Raw genomic sequence first — 17,497 nt, 5'->3', positions numbered from 1 at the left:
CTTTCTTTGTCAATTAATCCTGCTGTGATCAAGTTTGAATTGGCTATGAATAATAACTTACAATTGGTGGCATCCAAGAGTACATGAAAGGGCAACTTATAAGCCTCTCAAAAGTTTTACTCTTTCAATTCATATCCAAGAATGCATACATAGTTTTCGTTATATTATTGAAAATCCCCAGCTAGGGGTCAGAAAAGATAAAGAGACCATTTACACAGACGGAGAAAAATTACACCAATGGACCTTTGAATTTCTGTTTAAACAAATTCCTATCCTCACAACTCAATCAATTAATGGAAGGTAAATACTACATCAGTTGGCTTTCTCAAAAATGGATCTCTCATTCAACAGAAGAAAACTAGGTACAATGATGTGGGTGAAACTCAAAATTTGATCTCAGAAAAATAAGTTGATGAAACAGCCAAGCCTTCGACATCATAGGTTCGAACCAGTCTTTGTCTCTTACCAGGGGCTTCAACCCAACCAAACTCCAAATGGAATGACTTCGACTCTGCAACACTCTTTGCAATATCGCAAGGCCATCCCATGTACATGCCTCCTGGCAAAAACGTATATTGGTAGCCTCCATCAAATGTAACGAGGTTGTCCAACATCGTTCCTGTCCAGTGCACATTAGTCGTAACCGCTTTTCCATCAGATGTTGAAGAAAAATCCTGATATTTTGAGTGGAGAGAGTCAGGACAAAAAAGGAGCTCAGATTTTGGCCTTCGTTAAATATCTGTTCACTATAACAAGTACAATTTTTTGGTAGTATTGGTATACATTAGACAGTAAGCGCAAATGATATTTATTGCAAATTTAATACCTTAAAAAGTCTCCCATTTCAACGAATTCAAGAAGATGGTTTGAGCATATTAAGAAGAATACCTGAATTAACTGACCCTTGCCATCCATTTCAAGTAAAGCAACCGTATCAGCTTCATCAATTGTTGCTCCATAAACTCCACTGCGCTTCGTTATAGAATGGCCTTTCCAGTTACCAAGAAATGGTACAATTTTGTCAATGTTCTTCTGTAACCAACAGAAGGAATTGGTATAGCCTTGTGCATTTGCACAAATGTCTAGTTTACTCTCAGTACAAACCATGGAAATTAAGCAAAGTACAAAATAATTGCTCTACTTGGCCACTTAAACTTACCACATCACTGTCAAGTGAAGATGGAAAATCTTCACTATCTCTGTCCTCGAGGAAGATAATAAGCATATCCAAATTCCCTCTTGGATCCATGATATGAAATGCTCTTGCTCTCCTATCTCTCTCTTGAGAATATAAGCAATTTTCACATACGATAGCAGGCCGACAAGAGGGAAGCTTAAGATTTCTGCAAAATTAAGAAAAAATATGTTAAAAACAGTACATACTGAGATTCTGGAAGCACTTAGTAATTTACTAGAAATCTTAGAAATGGAGATAAGTAGTACAAAGCCTCAGCATCCACTGGTATAGGTTTGTCGAAAATACACATAATACAAACAAACATAAAACAAGAGCCAGGCTAGCAATTCATTCTCCTTGGGATACATGTAAAATAAGAGTCACAACCATGTATAAATTGAGATTCCAACAGAATTATACAGTTCTTTTTTCCATTTTTAAGGGGCAAAAAGGCACAGCCCAAAAAGCCTGGCTTAGAAACACTCAACAATATGAGAATTGGCTTCTTTATCGACAAAAATTTTACATCACTGTTTCTCAAACATGTTCAGATAGTCCCACTCAGATAATCTAATGGTAGATCTCTTACTGATGGAATAGAATAGCAATGCTGTCTGAAGCATGACTTACTTGGGTGATTCTTCTCCAATGTCATCTTCCCCCAACACACCTTGCCTTAAAACGGTTTCCAGCATGCCGGCAGTCTGATATCTCAATGAAAAAGCCCTTTCATTGGGAAAAAAACCAATCTGCAGACTAGAAGTAACACACATTCAAGAGAAAACAACAAAATCATAAAAGCTAAGATGTAAGCTAATTTTGAACAAGGTAAAGAACGAAGAGACAGTCTGAATTCTCAAAGTCTCAAAAGCATTCACCTGTTGGTATTTGTCCACAGTGAACATATTGGTTTCTTTGATTTTGTATTCAGCCCATTCTGGTTCCTCTTCGTATCCAGAAATCAACGTGCTTGATGGAGGTTGTTTTATGTACAGCCTACAAGGTACAACCAAATTAAACCATAAAAGGATAAAAGCCAAATAAAAAAGAAAATCACTACTAAAGAGAATCCCCATATAGTTTGATATGGGAAAATCTTCAACTTTCTCAGTAAAATCGGAATCTGAACAAATGGCAAGGATACAATTTTTTTTAATTTCAATCTATTTAACTTAAAAGAAAAAAATCCAAATTCAAAATTTATGATGAGCCATAATATATTCTTCCACACAACATTTCAAGAAACATCAAACTTCTGTGCAATCTACCAGGAACTCAACAAAAATCCAACAACCTTATATGGGAAAAATGATGGAGGACCAAGCCAGTAGCCCACGCACGTAGAGGAACCAAGGCAAGAAGAGTGCACAATCAAGTCCAAATGGCTGATAGGCATATAGTGACATCATCAAAGAAAATAATAAAGAGGAAAAATAATAAATCTTTTCTTTGTTAGGATTACAGTTGGTTGTTTTGGAAGCATATCTCATAGAATCCTAGTCCTAAGTTTTTCAAGAGCTTGATATAACAAATTGATTCTCAGTTGTATGCTATTGTTCTTATCTTGTTGAACAAGAACATGAACATGATGTCTACATGAACGATATCATTACCAATTTGACGCATCTAAGTGTTACAATCTCTTCATTGTGATCTCGCCGTTCAATGTTAAACTCATTTTTCATTTGCTGAAGATACCCAAAATAATAATCTTGAGAAAAAATAAAAATAAAAACTTACGTTTGAATGAGACTAATGAGTTCATCTTCTCCATAAGTATTGACAGAAAGCTTTGTACGAATTTTTTGCATCAAATTTCCAGTACCATCAAATTGCTGCAAAATTAAGTAAAAACATTTAATTGTTTTATTCAAGCAGAGATTAAGTTGAACTAGAGCCAAGTTACGAAAAACTCACGTGGAAAGAACCGGACCAGTTGCCAACGTTGAGGTCGAAGAACCGTTTAAGGTTGTCTATGCTCATGGAGGCTTCGCCTGTTCGGGTTGTGGAGTTGACCCGGGTGGTCTTGGAGACCCAGATTGTGGAAATGGATCGGGGAAACGATTTTGCATTTGGTGGGGTAGAGACTGAAGGGAACAATAGTGAAACGGAAATGGACGCCATTGGAGGAGATTTGAGGTCAGTGAGTGTGGAGGCTTTTTTTAAGATAGCTTATCATCTCAAATAGAGGTTGATGTTTTGATGGAAAACTTGTTCGATTCCCCATGGCCTATAAAAGAGTAAATCAGATTTTCCTTGCCCAAGGTTTAGCCGGAAAGACATTTTTACCCCTAGATGGCTTAAATTACACTCTCACACCCAAGATAAAAATTTGTTAACGAAAAAAATTAGCAACACAAAAAATTGAAATTATCTTTTATCTTTATTAATAAAATTATGTGTATATATTTTTGAATATATATTTAATATGTTATTATATAATTAAATATTTTAAATTAAAAATAAAATAATAGTCAATCACATGATGATACATTAGTTATATACCCAAAAGATGTGTATATAGTATTAATCTATCTCTATAGTTTTATTTTTTCTAAATTATCATATAACTCAAAATTAATAAAAATTAGATAAATTGTCAATAACATGTAATTGTATATTTAAAGGTAAACTGTATTTTTTTTAATATTAGAGGTATTAATGTATTTTTGAAGGCTTTTGGGAACCAAAAAGTCCGAGGTGTTCGGAAAATTTTTAAAATTTTAATATGTCCTTTAATAGTTTTAATAATTATATGACACCCCAAAAAAATTAAATAGAACTAAGCTAAATTCGAATCGAATTTATTGAAACTCGAGCTTAAACTCCGCTCGAACGAGTTTGAAATAAGTCAACTTATACAAACTCGCTTGAGCCAACATCTTCAAGCTCAAGCTACTCATTAAATTTGTGAATTAAAAATTTTGATACAAAATGATGTTGTTTTGACTAATATATATTAAAACGATGTCGTTTTAATAACAAGATAGTTAAAAGCCTGAGTTCGAAACGAGTCAAGCTGAGTTCGAAATGAGTCAAACCAAGTTTGAGCTTAGTTTTTATGAGTTCAAACTCAAACTCTAGCTCTACTATATACAAACTAAACTGAGCTCAAATTCAAATGAGTTTGAGTTCAGCTTAGCTCGAATCTAACCCTAAATAGAACAAAATATGAGTGGAAAGTCATATTACAACATATATAGACTATAACAACCTTTTCAAAATACATAACTTGAATAAAATAGTTTAGTTTGATAATTTATTCAAAATATATAAGTTGACTAGGATAATTTTTTTAACAAAAAGGAGAAAATATATATGTGCCCTTCAGAATTTTAAAAAACTAATTTAAATCCTTGAAAAAATGTTCATAGTTCAATCTGGAAGGGTTTTATTATAATATTTTAAACTTTATGGGTGACAAGATGAGGACATGATAATAGTGAAGAAGAGGTATCAACGTTAGTGTTTTAAAAAATCTTCGTAAGTTTTTAAATTTTTTTTTCAAGAATCCTATTTAGACCTAATTTGTAAAACAATCATTTTTATTATTATCTTTTTTTTTTAATTTTTGGATGGTATATTTAATATTTAGCTTTACACCACTAGTTTATTAAACAGAATTTAATTTTAAATTAAAAATATCTAAACTATTCTTTATTTAATTTGAAATTGAGTAAGGGAGTATTAAAACTCGATTAGATTCATATCCACCACCCTTAATAGGATACCCACCTGCATTGAAAATTTTGGATGAAGTCTCTCTCAGTGTGGTATCAGTATTTAAAATTTCAACAGGAATCTCTGCAATTTCACCTAAACAAAGGCATGCTATGTCTCTCCAGAGTGTAAAGTAAACAAAGACAGGGACGATCTGTCTGAATCAATGGCTATATTTTACAGCATTAAAACATGGTGCATGTGGCCCAAAACAACTCAAAAGAGCAGAAAACATTTGCATAATTATGCAGACAAATCCTCCAATAAATAAAATCAAATCTTCAAGTGTCTTTTCTCAACATTCACAGCAACAACCACCACAGCATTTCTAGAGGTAATCTTTCACAAATTGGTTAAGGAATGTAGAATCTGGTATCCTGATAGATATTACTAGCTTGTACTGGTTACCGGAATCGGATGAGGGTGTCCCACAGGGCGCCAACGGCAAAAAGAGATGTTAAGACAATGTTGCATTGGTAGAGTGATGGAGAGCTGCTTTTGACCGGGGAAGCGACCGGAGGAGGAGGCGGGTTTATCACATGGACGGCTAACTTCATACCACCATAGCAGAAGCCCTTGCCACTAACGAAGTAGTAATTACGCGTCACATTAAGTGGAACCACGTCCCTCCCTGCTCCGGTACTCCAATTGTGAAGTGGATAATCAGAGTTGCACGATTCGTAGTCTGTCTTGTTCACCTCTAGCACATTCATCTGGTTCCTGTCATACACAAAAACTGAGGACAAACAAGAGTTACCAAGCAGCAAAAATGGTTCAGAAGTACCAATAATGTGTCAAATTAACTCAATCATATCAAAGATTCAATCAAAATGATGTGTTAACCTTCAAAATTATCGCATTCAGTTCGATCATAAAAGATGTTACTCAACCTAAGGCCAATGGGTTCATATAAGAAATCTGTGCTTGCTTAAATTGCATTTCTGTTATCTGCTGAGGTGATTAAGGTTGAGGCCTAATGGACTGGTTGCTGCTGAAAATGCTGAAAACGGGTTTTTGACACTGCTAGTTGCACCTCTGGTTATCGAAGAAAGAAGATGGTTCGCCTATGTAATCAACTAACCGATTAGGCCTGAAAATGGGGTTCGCAGAGTTGCTACTCGGAGACTAATCGAATTGCCATGATCAATTAACCAGCAGCAAAAACCAGAAACATAGATCAGAAAGGCAAGAATGTAACTAACAAGAAAACAACAAAAAGGTGAAATATCCTTTTCAACTAAAAGGCTGAAAAGGGAAACTTTGTGATTTCGACTAGCCAGATCAGAAAATTGAAGAAAGTTCAACAAAGAGGGGGGATTTCATCAGCGGAGAAAAGGAATAAAGAAAAAATTCAAATCTGGGTAATCCAGGAGAATTAATATAAAATAAAAAAATCAATGGAGAGATCAAAAATAAAAAGCACTTCTATTCAATTAGTTTCCAGCACACTTGAATAGAGCTCATCTTAGTCAACAAGCAAAAATTCTTTTTCTCAGCAGCCAAACAGGGCTGCTCATTGAAGCTAACAAAGCTGAAAATAAATAACACAAAATAAAGAAAAAGCACATATTCTCAAACAAACTACTCATTTTCAGCACAACCAATTTCCAGATCCAACTCTTTACAGCTTCAAAAAAACCAAAAATAGATTAAAATTAACGAAGAACATGAGCTACTCAGCTCCCCATAAAGACATATATATCAAAAGAGAAAGTAGAGAAGCTACAATGGGTTAAAAACAGATCTTTAAACAATTCATTCATAGAAAAGCTAAAATTAAAGAATGTAATGCAGCTATACAAAGATAAACAACGGATCTAAAAGTAACTCCATGCAAAGAACCAGGACTAAAAACTGCAAGAAGATAAAGAAAGCGAGAGCATACAGAGCCAATCTCCATTGATAAAGAGCTTGTCCTGAGCCCAAATTGTGTAGCTCACATTAGTAGTCCAGCCCCGGTTAGCTCCCACTTGCCACCTGGTTGCAGCCACCTCAGGAATCATCACCATGGCCCATGCCAGCCCTAGAGCCACCCCTACCACCATTTTTGGTGCCACAGCCATTCTCCCTTTATCCTCACAAGTTTGTGCAAAGTTGAATGCGTGAAGCTCTGGCTGGTGGGTTTTTATAGGGTTATTATCAAGACAGCTCAGGGAACACAACAAAGTTGGTGACTTTGTTTTCGCTGTAGTAGACTGTAAAGTAGCTTTATATCTGTACAAATAGTAACATGGGTTAGTTTCAGTTAGCCGCTTTTGATGGTTTGCAAATCTTAAAAAGCCGCATGGATTGGAGGATATTTTATTATAAAAATTAAAAAATTATTTTATTAATTATTAAATATAAATTATTATTATATTTGATAAAAATTAATAAATATAAATAATTATTATATTTGATTAAAAGTAATAATAAAATATTAATATATTATTTTACTTAAATACTCTTGAGTATAATTATTTTAAAATGTTTTTATTATTATTTGTTATATTAAGTAAAAATAAAATTTTTTTAACCTTAAAAATTATAAATAAAATTATAGTTATAATAAAATTAAAATTATTTTGATATCAAATAAAATAATATAAATAATAAAAGATAAATTATCAAAATAATTTTTAACCCCCTTAAACCGAACACCCAATAAAAATCTTCATGTGTCTTTTACAAGTCCATTATTATTTTTGTTACTTATAATACACGTGATTAATTTTCCTTTCTTTTTCAATACTATCAACAAATCTTTGCGTTTCAAATACCCCCCAACTGTTTCGGTTTTAGCCCCTTTTCATCTTAACATTTTATATATATATTTTTCGTCCTCATTTCTTTCTTCTTTTTTCATTCTTTGGCCACTAAAAAACACATTGATTGAGTTAACATAGGTGGGAGAGATAACTTCTAGACTCGAGAGTTCTGTGTCACAACTATTCTCCTATTTTCAATATTGTTCTTTTTTTTATGATGTTGTTATCTTATTTTTGACATTGTATTTATATTTTTGATGGTTTTCTAACATTATCCTCTAATTTTTAACACTGTTTTAATGACCTTCCTACATTATTATCTTAGTTCTAACATCACTTTATGGTGTTTCCAACTTCCGTTATTGGTTTGATGATTTTCCAACGTAGTTCTCCTAAATTGATGTTATTCTTCTATTTTAGATGTTTTTTTGATGGCTTTCTAAAATTATTCTTTAATATCCAACCCTATGTTGGTGGCTTTTCGACACTCATCGATCTACCTTGTTTCCAACTTCTGATTATTTTGGCGAACAAACTACAATGTAGCTTCCATAAAGACAATGAGCATTTTTATCTTTTCATCCATTTTATAAAATATTAACCTATTTTATTAATAAATTTAATACAAGGTAAAAAATAGAGTTTTTCAACTTAAAAATGAAAAATTATTCCTTCATCAAAATTCAGATAAAAAATAACTGTTTGAATATATTTTATTAACAGGTGTATTTTATTAAACAAGCTTGCTTTAACAACTCAGTAATGTTGAAAGCCATTAATGCATTTAGACAGAAACTTTCAGTACTTCATGTTCCATATTCATGACTGTGAATAATCTTTTTACTATTTTACTTTGGCCAAACGACTATTTCCTACCCAAGGTTTAGCGTTTTCTCAAAAGTCCCCCCTTTAACTATGGAAACACCAAATACCCACCCATGGCCGGTTAGATTTAACCAAACCCTAACGGTGGTAGGGGTAAAATCGTCATTTTTGCTATAATATTAAAAATAAACTAAAATAGAATCTAATTTTGTCCCCCTAAACTTTAAAAACTAAAATTTTCCCCCACCCTAAGTTTTAAAAAATCACAGTTTCACCCTAGGGCTTGGTTTTGAAATCTCTGGCGACCTCTCCGGCTCCGTTGCCGACAGCCGCTCCCTCCCGAAGCAACCTCTCCTTCCGGCGATCTCTTTCCTCCCATTTGGAGGTCCGATCGACGTCCGGAGACGCCGTGGGAGACAAAGAACTTCGTCGGGAAGACGAAGTTCTTCGTCTGGAAAGACGATCGTCTTCCCAGAAGAAAACCTCTGGGAAGACGACCGTCTTCCCAGACGAAGACGACGGCGTCGGCTTCGTCTGGGAAGATGAAGAACTTCGTCTTCCTGACGAAGTTCTTCGTCTCCCACGGCGTCTCCGGGCGCCGATCGGACCTCCAAATGGGAGGAAAGAGATCGTCGGAAGGAGAGGTTGCTTCGGGAGGGAGCGGCCACAAGCAACGGAGTCGGAGAGGTCGCCGGAGATTTCAAAACCAAACTCTAGGGTGAAACTGCAATTTTTTAAAACTTAGGCAGGGGGAAAATTTCAGTTTTTAAAGTTTAGGGGGGCAAAAGGAGATAATATTTTCAGGCTTTAGGGTTTGGTTAAATCTAACCGGCTATAGGTGGATATTTGGTATTTCCATAGTTAAAGGGAGGACTTTTGAGAATACATCGAACCTTGGGTGGGAAATAGTCGTTTGGCCTTTTACTTTCTTAATTGCATGCGTTTTGGACTTTTCTTTTTTTCGCCAAATAACTTATTCCCACCCAAAATTTAGCGAGTTGGCAAACTTTTGTCCGTTAAATTTCAAAAACTCAAATATTCATATATTTATTAAATTTTACTGTGACCGTTAGAAATAAAAATTTTATTTAAAACAATTATTTCTATTTTTCTATCTTACTTTTAAAAATTAATAATTTCTTCTTTAACTTAATTTTAAAAACTTAATTTTTCACTCCACCATCTAGGTTTTCTAGGTTTCTATATTTCAGGTTAATATTTGTCTTCTTAAACTTAAAATATTACACTTACACCTCAAAAAAAGTATATTCTCTCTTTGGTGACTGTTATTTTTAACAATTCATTCTCTCAATTGTCAACCCCACTATGGGCAAACTCTCTCTCTCCCCGGTGGTTTCCTAATACGATGCAAGAAATAACATTTTAGTGCATGGAAATGGAAACAAAAAAACATAGAAACTTGGAAACAAAAATGTGAAAACACATTATTTTTTTAAATATAAGAAACAAAAAATAGGAAAATTTATAAATATAAAAAATATAAGATTTTTTATAAATACCAATTTTTTTATAAAAAAAATATAAACTTAAATAGTATAAAAATAAATAATAAAAAAGGAATGAAAAGAAAAAATATTATAAAATAAAATTATAGAATCTATTATAAATCATTTTTGAGCAAACACATATAGATATTTAAAAAAAATAATAATACATATCAATTTATATAACATGTTAGAGAGAAAATGAGTAATACATCGAATAGTGGGATTGAGATGAATTCAATATAAGATTTAAAGATATTTCAAGCTTGAAAATATAAAAATATGTATTTAATCGATTTCATGATTTTTTTTTTAAAACAAATACCTATCAAAATTTTTCAAAAATTTTGAAATGATTCAAAATATTTTGTATAAGTTTCTAAAAGTTTTGGAAACAGAAATATTTCTAAAACATGAAAACGCAATCCATTATGAGTTTGCGTGCAATTTTGGTGCAGAGCATTTATATTCCTTTGAACATGCAGGCGTTGTCAAAGAGAATTCATTACGGTAAATTTGTCGCCGAGGTTTCAGCAGATCCAGAAACGCACAAAGCTGCCATCAGTGCACAGGTATAGTACTTTCTTGCACTCGTTGCAAAGACAACACTTCTGGTAATATTCTCGATTTTCCCTGAATTGTGGTTCTCCACACACTAATATTTCCTTTCGTGTGAATTTTGCAGGACCGAGATAAACTGACGATAAATCTTCCCGTAGATGATGTTGATTTTATGAAATAAGTGCTTTACTTTTTTCTGTGCTGGAGTTGGGGAGTGGCTTGTTTGCCTTTGGGAGTTTGAAGGAGAATTACACAAAGAGCCCAGAAGAAATATGTAAAACATTAATGTAAACCAACTAAACCAATGTGAAAGTTATTTACTCATGAACATCCAAGAGAAATTGGAAAACAAAACCTCCATTTTTTAGGTTAATATGTCAGGATTCATTCTGACACATCATCAACCCCATAACCAGTAAGTTTTCTCCATCACCCGTGGTTTCTCGATACGAAAACCACTCACTGTCTAGATGAGGTAGCTCAAATCTGTCCTTCTCTAGTGTTTTGATGTTATTCTTCTATTTTTGATGTCTTTTGGAAGGTTTATAAAACTATCATTTAGCTTTCAACACTATTTTAGTAAGTTTTCGACATTGTTCTGTTTCTAACGTTATTCTCTAGTGTTTCAAACATTAGATCATTTTGGAGAGCAAACTATTATTTAGCTTTGGTAAAAACAATAAAAATTTTTGTTTTTTTAATCAATTTTATTAAAAAAAATCAACATATTTAATATAAGGTGAAAATTAGAGTTTTATACTTACAAGTGGGAAACAACCGTTTCGTCAAAGCTCGGATGAAAAATAATAATTTGACAATATTTAATTAACAAGATGTTTAATATAAATGAAATGTACTATCATATAATTAATTAATTTTGAATTAAAATAAAAATAAACAATTAATTAAGTCAATCGAACAAGGATTCATCAATTGGTTTATACTCATACTTCCTATTTTAACTTTTTGCAATTATTTTTATTTTTACTATAACAATTTCCAAAGTTTATTGTAATTATAAAAAACTCAATATCGAACTAACAATTTTAGATTTTAACCAAGTTTAAATTGATCTTTATTTGAGTTCTATTCAGTTCAAACCACCCCTAAGTGAATTCAGGATTTGACATATTAACCTTAAAAATGGAGGTTTTGTTTTCCATTTTCACTGGGACCTTCATGAGTAAACAACTTTCACATTGGTTTAGTTGGTTTACATCAATGTTTTACACATTTCTTCTAAGCTCATTGTGTAATTCTCCTTCAAACTCCCAAAGGCAAACAAGTCATTGCTCAACTCCAGCACAGAAAAAGTAAAGCACTTATTTCATAAAATCACCATCATCTATGGGAAGATTTATCAAACAATGTAGTATTCTACATTGTAAAGTGCCTCTCAGCTTCCTGTTAAATGCATATTCAATTTACACAGTGCAGGAATCAGTAAAACCGTCACACCAAAAAGCATTTGCAGATTCTGTTACCTGTATCTTAGAAAAGTTGAAGACTCCATGGCTATTTAGCCCAACCTTCTTAGTAAGTACTCTACTTGGACTTCCTTTGTTAAGGGCATGATCCAATTACCGTAGAGATCCGCAACCAAGCTTGGCGTTATTCTAAACACCGGCTCTACTCCATCTGCTTCATCATCTCTGGTGACTTCTTGTGCATAAGCTCTGGCTTTCATTTCCACTCTCCGTTTGATTGCCTCTTCAACTTTTGGGTATGTCAGCATACTCATCAGTTTATCTCGGTCCTACAAAATTCACACAAAAGGAAATATTAGCGCGCAGAGAACCATGATCTAGGGAAAATCAAGAAACTTACCAAAAGTGTTGTCATTGCAATGAGTACAGGAAAGTAATATACCTGTGCTCTTATGGCAGCTTTGTAAGCTTCTGGATCCGCTGAAAATTTGGCCTCGGCGACAAATTTACCATAATGAATTCTCTTTGACAATGCCTGCATTTTCAAAGGAATGTAAATACTCTGCATTCATGAAAAAGAGAACTTGCCAAAAAATGATCATTGGTTTTAGAATATGAAACTGATATGCAAGTGCATGATAACACAGCAGATCACGGATGCTTGATGCAAATAACACTTCGCCTCGAAGCCCATACAGAAAGAAGGAAGGAATGCAATTAACTGGAAGAAAGGCAGGACTTTTGAGTAATTCATGAAAGGTGTGGCACTCAAAGTCAGAGATGATTGTGGTGTAAAAACAGATGGAAACACAAAGGCAGAAAAACAAAGTTAAGAACATTTGATTTTGAAGAAAATCAAACTGATGAAAATCACTTCAAATGTAAATAAATTCGATAAAAGGCCTACCTGCAAGCACATTGTATCACAAACAGCAGTTGACCCAGAATTGCCATCATCTCCTTCTTGCACTAACCTAGGGACGATATTTACAAAGTACATGTCCCACACTTGCCCATTTAAATTGATTGAATCAGCTATGGGATGTAGTACCTGTTGATAGAGTAAAAACCGGAGAGGTTAAACCCAGACCGGAGGTTAAACTTAGCAAAAATTATAATTAGCATCCGAAAATGCAGAGACAGAGAATGACCAAGTGAGAAAGCTCACATTGGCAAGACGGACACAAGCACTAAAATGTTATTACCAGTATATATTGCATCATACCTTAGGGTATTGCAAAGGCGGCAAAACCGGGGCAGGCAGTTCGTCTGGAAAGAAAGGATGTTCATCTGGGCTTTGGTATCTGCCCAACTGACAAGTAATTAAATTGTTCAGAACTCTAATGAAATAAATTTTCATTGTTTTTCAGTGAACTTTTCACTCACGACAAGTGAAGAAAAAAAAAAGTTCAACAACCTTGGCATGCAGCTTTTCAGTTTCTATAAGAAGATACTGCACCAAAGAGCCTGTGAAACCATCCATGTTGAAAAGATTAGGATCATATGTGTCTGCATTATAACAATATTGAGCTCTCTCTAAAAGACTAAAAATTATGCTATCCTCCTGTCGAATTAGAAAACTTCTTATGCCATCTAGGGTCAAGTAGTCACTCTCATCAACCCTTTTCTTTCTCCCTGATGACCTACACAGGAAGAAAGCCAGATTTATACCATAGTTACTGCAATTCAAAAGATGCAATGCTTTTGGCATCCGATTCCATTCGATGATTTTAGATTCCTCACACGGGAAAAAATTAAAGTGCATAATTATGCGGATTCTTTATGTATGTAAGCATTACCATACTGTGATTCTTTACAATGTGAAAAAAACATGCTTTGTTAGGTGTTCCCTTTTCTCGAAGGCAATGCACTCTACACATTAGACACAATGGAAGAACAGTTACACTAACACAATGCAGTAAATAAACCAACAAAGAAACTGATACTTAACTGATATACATAAAAATTTCACGTGTTCTCGCATCCAGACATACGGATGGTGACAAGACATAACAATTTTAAAAATGCATTCTTTGTTAGGTATTCCCTTTCTTCAAAGGCAATGTACTCAAAATATTACGCTAATCGGGTGGAACGGATATATTAACACAATGCAGCATATAACCTGACACAGAAATTCACGCTTTAAAGATGCAAGTACTCGAAGACACGTAAACATTCACGTGGGTTCTCACATCCAAACACATGGTGAAAACAAAGCAAAAGACAGGAAACACTCCAGAAAATTCATAAAGAACTAAACATACCTCTGGACACACAAAAAATAACAATAATAATAAATTATAAAGAAAATAAATTATGACATATTTTTAGAACTGATGTATTCATCTGTGCTTCATGCTATCAAATATTGAAGATTATGCATCTAAAAATTGCACTGAACCATCTATTGCATATAAAACAAATACAAGATTGATAAATTCAAATTAACAAAACCAATTGTTGAATAGCAAGATAAATGTTAGGGAGGAGAGATAATTTTATAAGGGAGAGACTTTGCGTGAGAGAATTATTTGAGATGAAGAGTCTTATAAATTTTTATTTATACTTCAAATACAAAATCACTAGGGTATTTATAGGAACAAAAATGGTTTTTAAAATCTTAAATACATAAATCTAATATTGAATTTGTACATTAATCATAAATAACTTAACATTGAACCTATATTACTAATATTGAACTTGTGTATGAATTATGTATGTACATGAATTTGTGTTATGAACATTAAACTTAAAGTGGTGTCATATGAGATGCATCTAGAAATGTGTTTATGAACTTGTGTCACATGAGATGCACTTAGAAATCTTCAAATTAATCTTCAACACTCCTCCTTAATTTGAAATTTTCTTCTTTACTCTAAGATATGCTCGTAATTGAAGAAAATCTTCAAACTTGAGTGGTTTTGTAAAAATGTCTGCAACTTGATCATGTGTCTTTACATACTTAAGTTTCACTTCCTTTTTTTCAGTACATTCTCTTATAAAATGATACCTTGTGTCAATATGTTTGCTACGATCATGGAAAACTAGGTTCTTAGCTAATGCTTGTGCAAACTTGTTGCCCATGCAAATTTCAATTGCTTTCTTTTGTGGTAAGTAGAGTTCCCTTTATAAACTCCTAAGTCAAATAGCATGACAAGTGCAAGATGTTGCAGCCACATATTCAAATTCACAAGTTGAAAGAGTAACAATGGATTGCTTCTTCGAACTCCATGTAATAGCATAATCACCCATGAAAAATACAAAACCAGTAGTGCTTTTTCTATCATCAACCTCTCCTGTAAAATCACTATTACAAAATTCAATAAGCTTGAAATCCATTGTCAAAGAATAGAACAAACATATGATCAATTATTCCTTTAAGATAACGAAGTATTTTTTTAGCAGCTTTCATGTGGGTAAAAGTAGGAGCTTCCATGAAACGACTTAACACTCCAACTACAAAGAGAATATCTGGCCTTGTACATGCCATATATCTCAAACTTCCCACAAAACTTTTGAATACAATGGGATCTTCCTTAGATCCTTCATCAAACTTTGACAATTTTATTTCACATTCCATGGTGTATTAACAGGATTGTAGTCAAGCATGTTGAATTTCTTCGATATTTAGCTTGCATAGCTTTCTTATGAAATAAAAATTTCATCTTGTGTTTGCTTCACCTTCAAACCCAAATAGTATGACATAAGTCCTATATCTATAATCTCAAACTCTTGTGACATAGTTTTCTTAAATTCTTCAAATAATCTTGGATTATTACTGATGAAGATTGGATCATCCACATAAAGGCAAACAAGTAAAAAAAAATCTCCATTCTTATATGATTTAACATAAAGAGTACTCATGAAGGCAACGAACAAATCCATTGTCTTGGAAGTACTTGTTAATGCAAGTATTCCAAGCCCTCGATGCTTGCTTTAAACCATACAATGTTCTCCTCAATTTCAAAACTTTATCTTCATGGCCTTTAACTAGAAAACCATTGGTTGCTCAATATAGACCTCCTCTTCAAGATAGCCATTTAAAAAAGTTGACTTATCATCGAGTTGACAGATTTTCCACTTCACTTGAGTTGCCAAAGAAATTAACAATCCAATCGTCTCCATACAAGCAACAGATGCAAAAACTTCTTCACAGTCTACAACATACTTTTGCTTATATTCCTTAGCAACAAGCCTTGTTCTATATCTTTCCACATCTCCTTTTACATTCTTCTTTGCTTTATAAACCCATTTGACTCCAATAGCTTTATGACCCTCAGGGAGTGTTGACAATTCCCAAGTGTTATTTTTCTCAATCGTTTTGATTTCTTCCTCCATAGCTTGCCTCCCCTTGTTGTTTTTCACCACTTCCTTATACTTTAATGGTTCACTATCTATAAGAAGACAAAAGAAATTATTTTCATCATACTACAAAATTTCTTCAATTTCATATGTCAATGCCATGCTTAATCTCTCAAATCTACCTTCAAGCATTTTATTTTTATTGTATGGAGATTCAACATAAACATTCTATTTTTGGACATAAACACCTTAGCAATCAATTTATCATTTTGATCTTTGAGCCAAAGACAATAATCTTTCACGTGAATTTTATACCTTTTTTCAATAAGTTGTCTTAAACTCAAACTATTGGTTTTTAATTTAAGGATATAGTATACGCCAGTAATAAGCATATGACTTTCATATCTTGAGGAAATGAAAATAGTACATTTTCTACAAATTTGAATTCGTGAAGAATCTCCAAAGGAAACATTGTCTTGCACTTTATCATCAAGCATCACAAATTCTTCTTTGTCCCCACACATGTGATTGCTTACTCCATTATCTAAGAACTATGAATTTTCTTCTTTTCCCTTGTCATCTTTGAGTGTTAGCAACAAAACGGGCTCCTCAACTTCTTGATTATCATTAACAACATTCACTTGTTCCTTAATACGAGTCGTTCCAAAATAACATTCCCAAGAATAATGACCAAAATTATAACAGTTTTAACACTTAACTTTAGACTTATCATACCTCTTTTTATTTGGTCAAGAATTGTTACCTCTCCCTTTTCCTCTTGCTCTTCCTCGACCTCTATGCGATTGATGGCTTCCTTTATTATTAGTAAAGTTGTTATAATCACCTCTATCTTATCCTCCTCGACCACGTCCTCATCCTTGTCCTCGTCTTCGTCCCCGTCTTCGTCCTTTTTGGTTAGTCTCACCATTATCATCTTTCAAAAAAAAAATTTCTTTTAGAACTTACTCCAATGGTTCATCTTCCCTCTTTTTAATCCTGTCTTTATGGGCTTGTAAAGTGCCTTTTAATTGTTCAAGTGACAAGGAGTCTAAATCTTTGGACTCCTTAATAACACAAACCATATAATTAAACTTTGGAGTCAAGGAATGAAGAATCTTTTCTACTGCACAAACATCTTCAGTTTGATCTTCATACCTTTTTATTTAACTGACGATGACCTTAAACCTTAACAATAATTTGAAATTGACTCGGAATCCTTCATATGCAAAG

The 17,497-nt window shown here is 33.4% G+C and overlaps 3 protein-coding genes across 6 annotated transcripts; all 3 read right to left on the bottom strand.

Annotated features, from left to right (window-relative positions):
* Positions 1 to 99: 99 nt before the first annotated feature.
* On the bottom strand, positions 100 to 3,377 carry LOC123206902. 3 transcript variants are annotated; one of them, XM_044624178.1, is made up of 7 exons: positions 3,095 to 3,377; positions 2,918 to 3,012; positions 2,056 to 2,173; positions 1,808 to 1,926; positions 1,160 to 1,343; positions 889 to 1,032; positions 100 to 746 (listed from the first exon to the last, which is right to left on the bottom strand). In XM_044624178.1, the coding sequence occupies exons 1-7, from the start codon at positions 3,299 to 3,301 to the stop codon at positions 744 to 746; spliced, it is 870 nt and encodes a 289-aa protein (XP_044480113.1). In that variant the 5' UTR covers positions 3,302 to 3,377; the 3' UTR covers positions 100 to 743. The 3 variants fall into 3 exon arrangements, with proteins under 3 accessions (XP_044480113.1, XP_044480111.1, XP_044480112.1); XM_044624176.1 differs by having other exon boundaries at positions 100 to 674; XM_044624177.1 differs by having other exon boundaries at positions 100 to 674; positions 889 to 1,029.
* Positions 3,378 to 4,950: 1,573 nt separating this feature from the next.
* Positions 4,951 to 7,092, bottom strand: LOC123206905 (lamin-like protein). The gene is made up of 2 exons (XM_044624181.1): positions 6,783 to 7,092; positions 4,951 to 5,633 (listed from the first exon to the last, which is right to left on the bottom strand). Exons 1-2 carry the CDS (start codon positions 6,958 to 6,960, stop codon positions 5,302 to 5,304), a joined length of 510 nt encoding a protein of 169 aa, XP_044480116.1. The 5' UTR covers positions 6,961 to 7,092; the 3' UTR covers positions 4,951 to 5,301.
* Positions 7,093 to 11,842: 4,750 nt separating this feature from the next.
* On the bottom strand, positions 11,843 to 13,806 carry LOC123206919 (chorismate mutase 1, chloroplastic-like). Of its 2 annotated transcripts, XM_044624204.1 has the most exons (6): positions 13,380 to 13,806; positions 13,188 to 13,274; positions 12,870 to 13,013; positions 12,405 to 12,497; positions 12,020 to 12,291; positions 11,843 to 11,939 (listed from the first exon to the last, which is right to left on the bottom strand). In XM_044624204.1, the coding sequence occupies exons 1-5, from the start codon at positions 13,725 to 13,727 to the stop codon at positions 12,055 to 12,057; spliced, it is 909 nt and encodes a 302-aa protein (XP_044480139.1). In that variant the 5' UTR covers positions 13,728 to 13,806; the 3' UTR covers positions 11,843 to 11,939; positions 12,020 to 12,054. The 2 variants fall into 2 exon arrangements, with proteins under 2 accessions (XP_044480139.1, XP_044480137.1); XM_044624202.1 differs by having other exon boundaries at positions 11,843 to 12,291.
* Positions 13,807 to 17,497: the final 3,691 nt, after the last annotated feature.

This window comes from Mangifera indica, unplaced genomic scaffold (genome assembly GCF_011075055.1).
Source record: "Mangifera indica cultivar Alphonso unplaced genomic scaffold, CATAS_Mindica_2.1 Un_0053, whole genome shotgun sequence".
NCBI classification, from domain to species: domain Eukaryota; kingdom Viridiplantae; phylum Streptophyta; class Magnoliopsida; order Sapindales; family Anacardiaceae; genus Mangifera; species Mangifera indica.
The sequence above is the reverse complement of the archived record's forward strand: the minus strand, read 5'-3'. Positions and strand labels throughout refer to the sequence as shown.

Coding starts and splice junctions, on each gene's coding strand:
- LOC123206902 (XM_044624176.1), bottom strand. CDS start 3,301: ATGGCGTCCATTTCCGTTTCACTATTGTTCCCTTCAGTCTCTACCCCA. Junction 3,013..3,094: donor ACTGGTCCGGTTCTTTCCAC/GTGAGTTTTTCG, acceptor TTAATTTTGCAG/CAATTTGATGGTACTGGAAA. Junction 2,174..2,917: donor CTCATTAGTCTCATTCAAAC/GTAAGTTTTTAT, acceptor TGTACCTTGTAG/GCTGTACATAAAACAACCTC.
- LOC123206905 (XM_044624181.1), bottom strand. CDS start 6,960: ATGGCTGTGGCACCAAAAATGGTGGTAGGGGTGGCTCTAGGGCTGGCA. Junction 5,634..6,782: donor TATCAATGGAGATTGGCTCT/GTATGCTCTCGC, acceptor GTTTGTCCTCAG/TTTTTGTGTATGACAGGAAC.
- LOC123206919 (XM_044624202.1), bottom strand. CDS start 13,727: ATGCACTTTAATTTTTTCCCGTGTGAGGAATCTAAAATCATCGAATGG. Junction 13,014..13,187: donor CGCCTTTGCAATACCCTAAG/GTATGATGCAAT, acceptor CTCTATCAACAG/GTACTACATCCCATAGCTGA. Junction 12,292..12,404: donor AAGCTGCCATAAGAGCACAG/GTATATTACTTT, acceptor TGAATTTTGTAG/GACCGAGATAAACTGATGAG.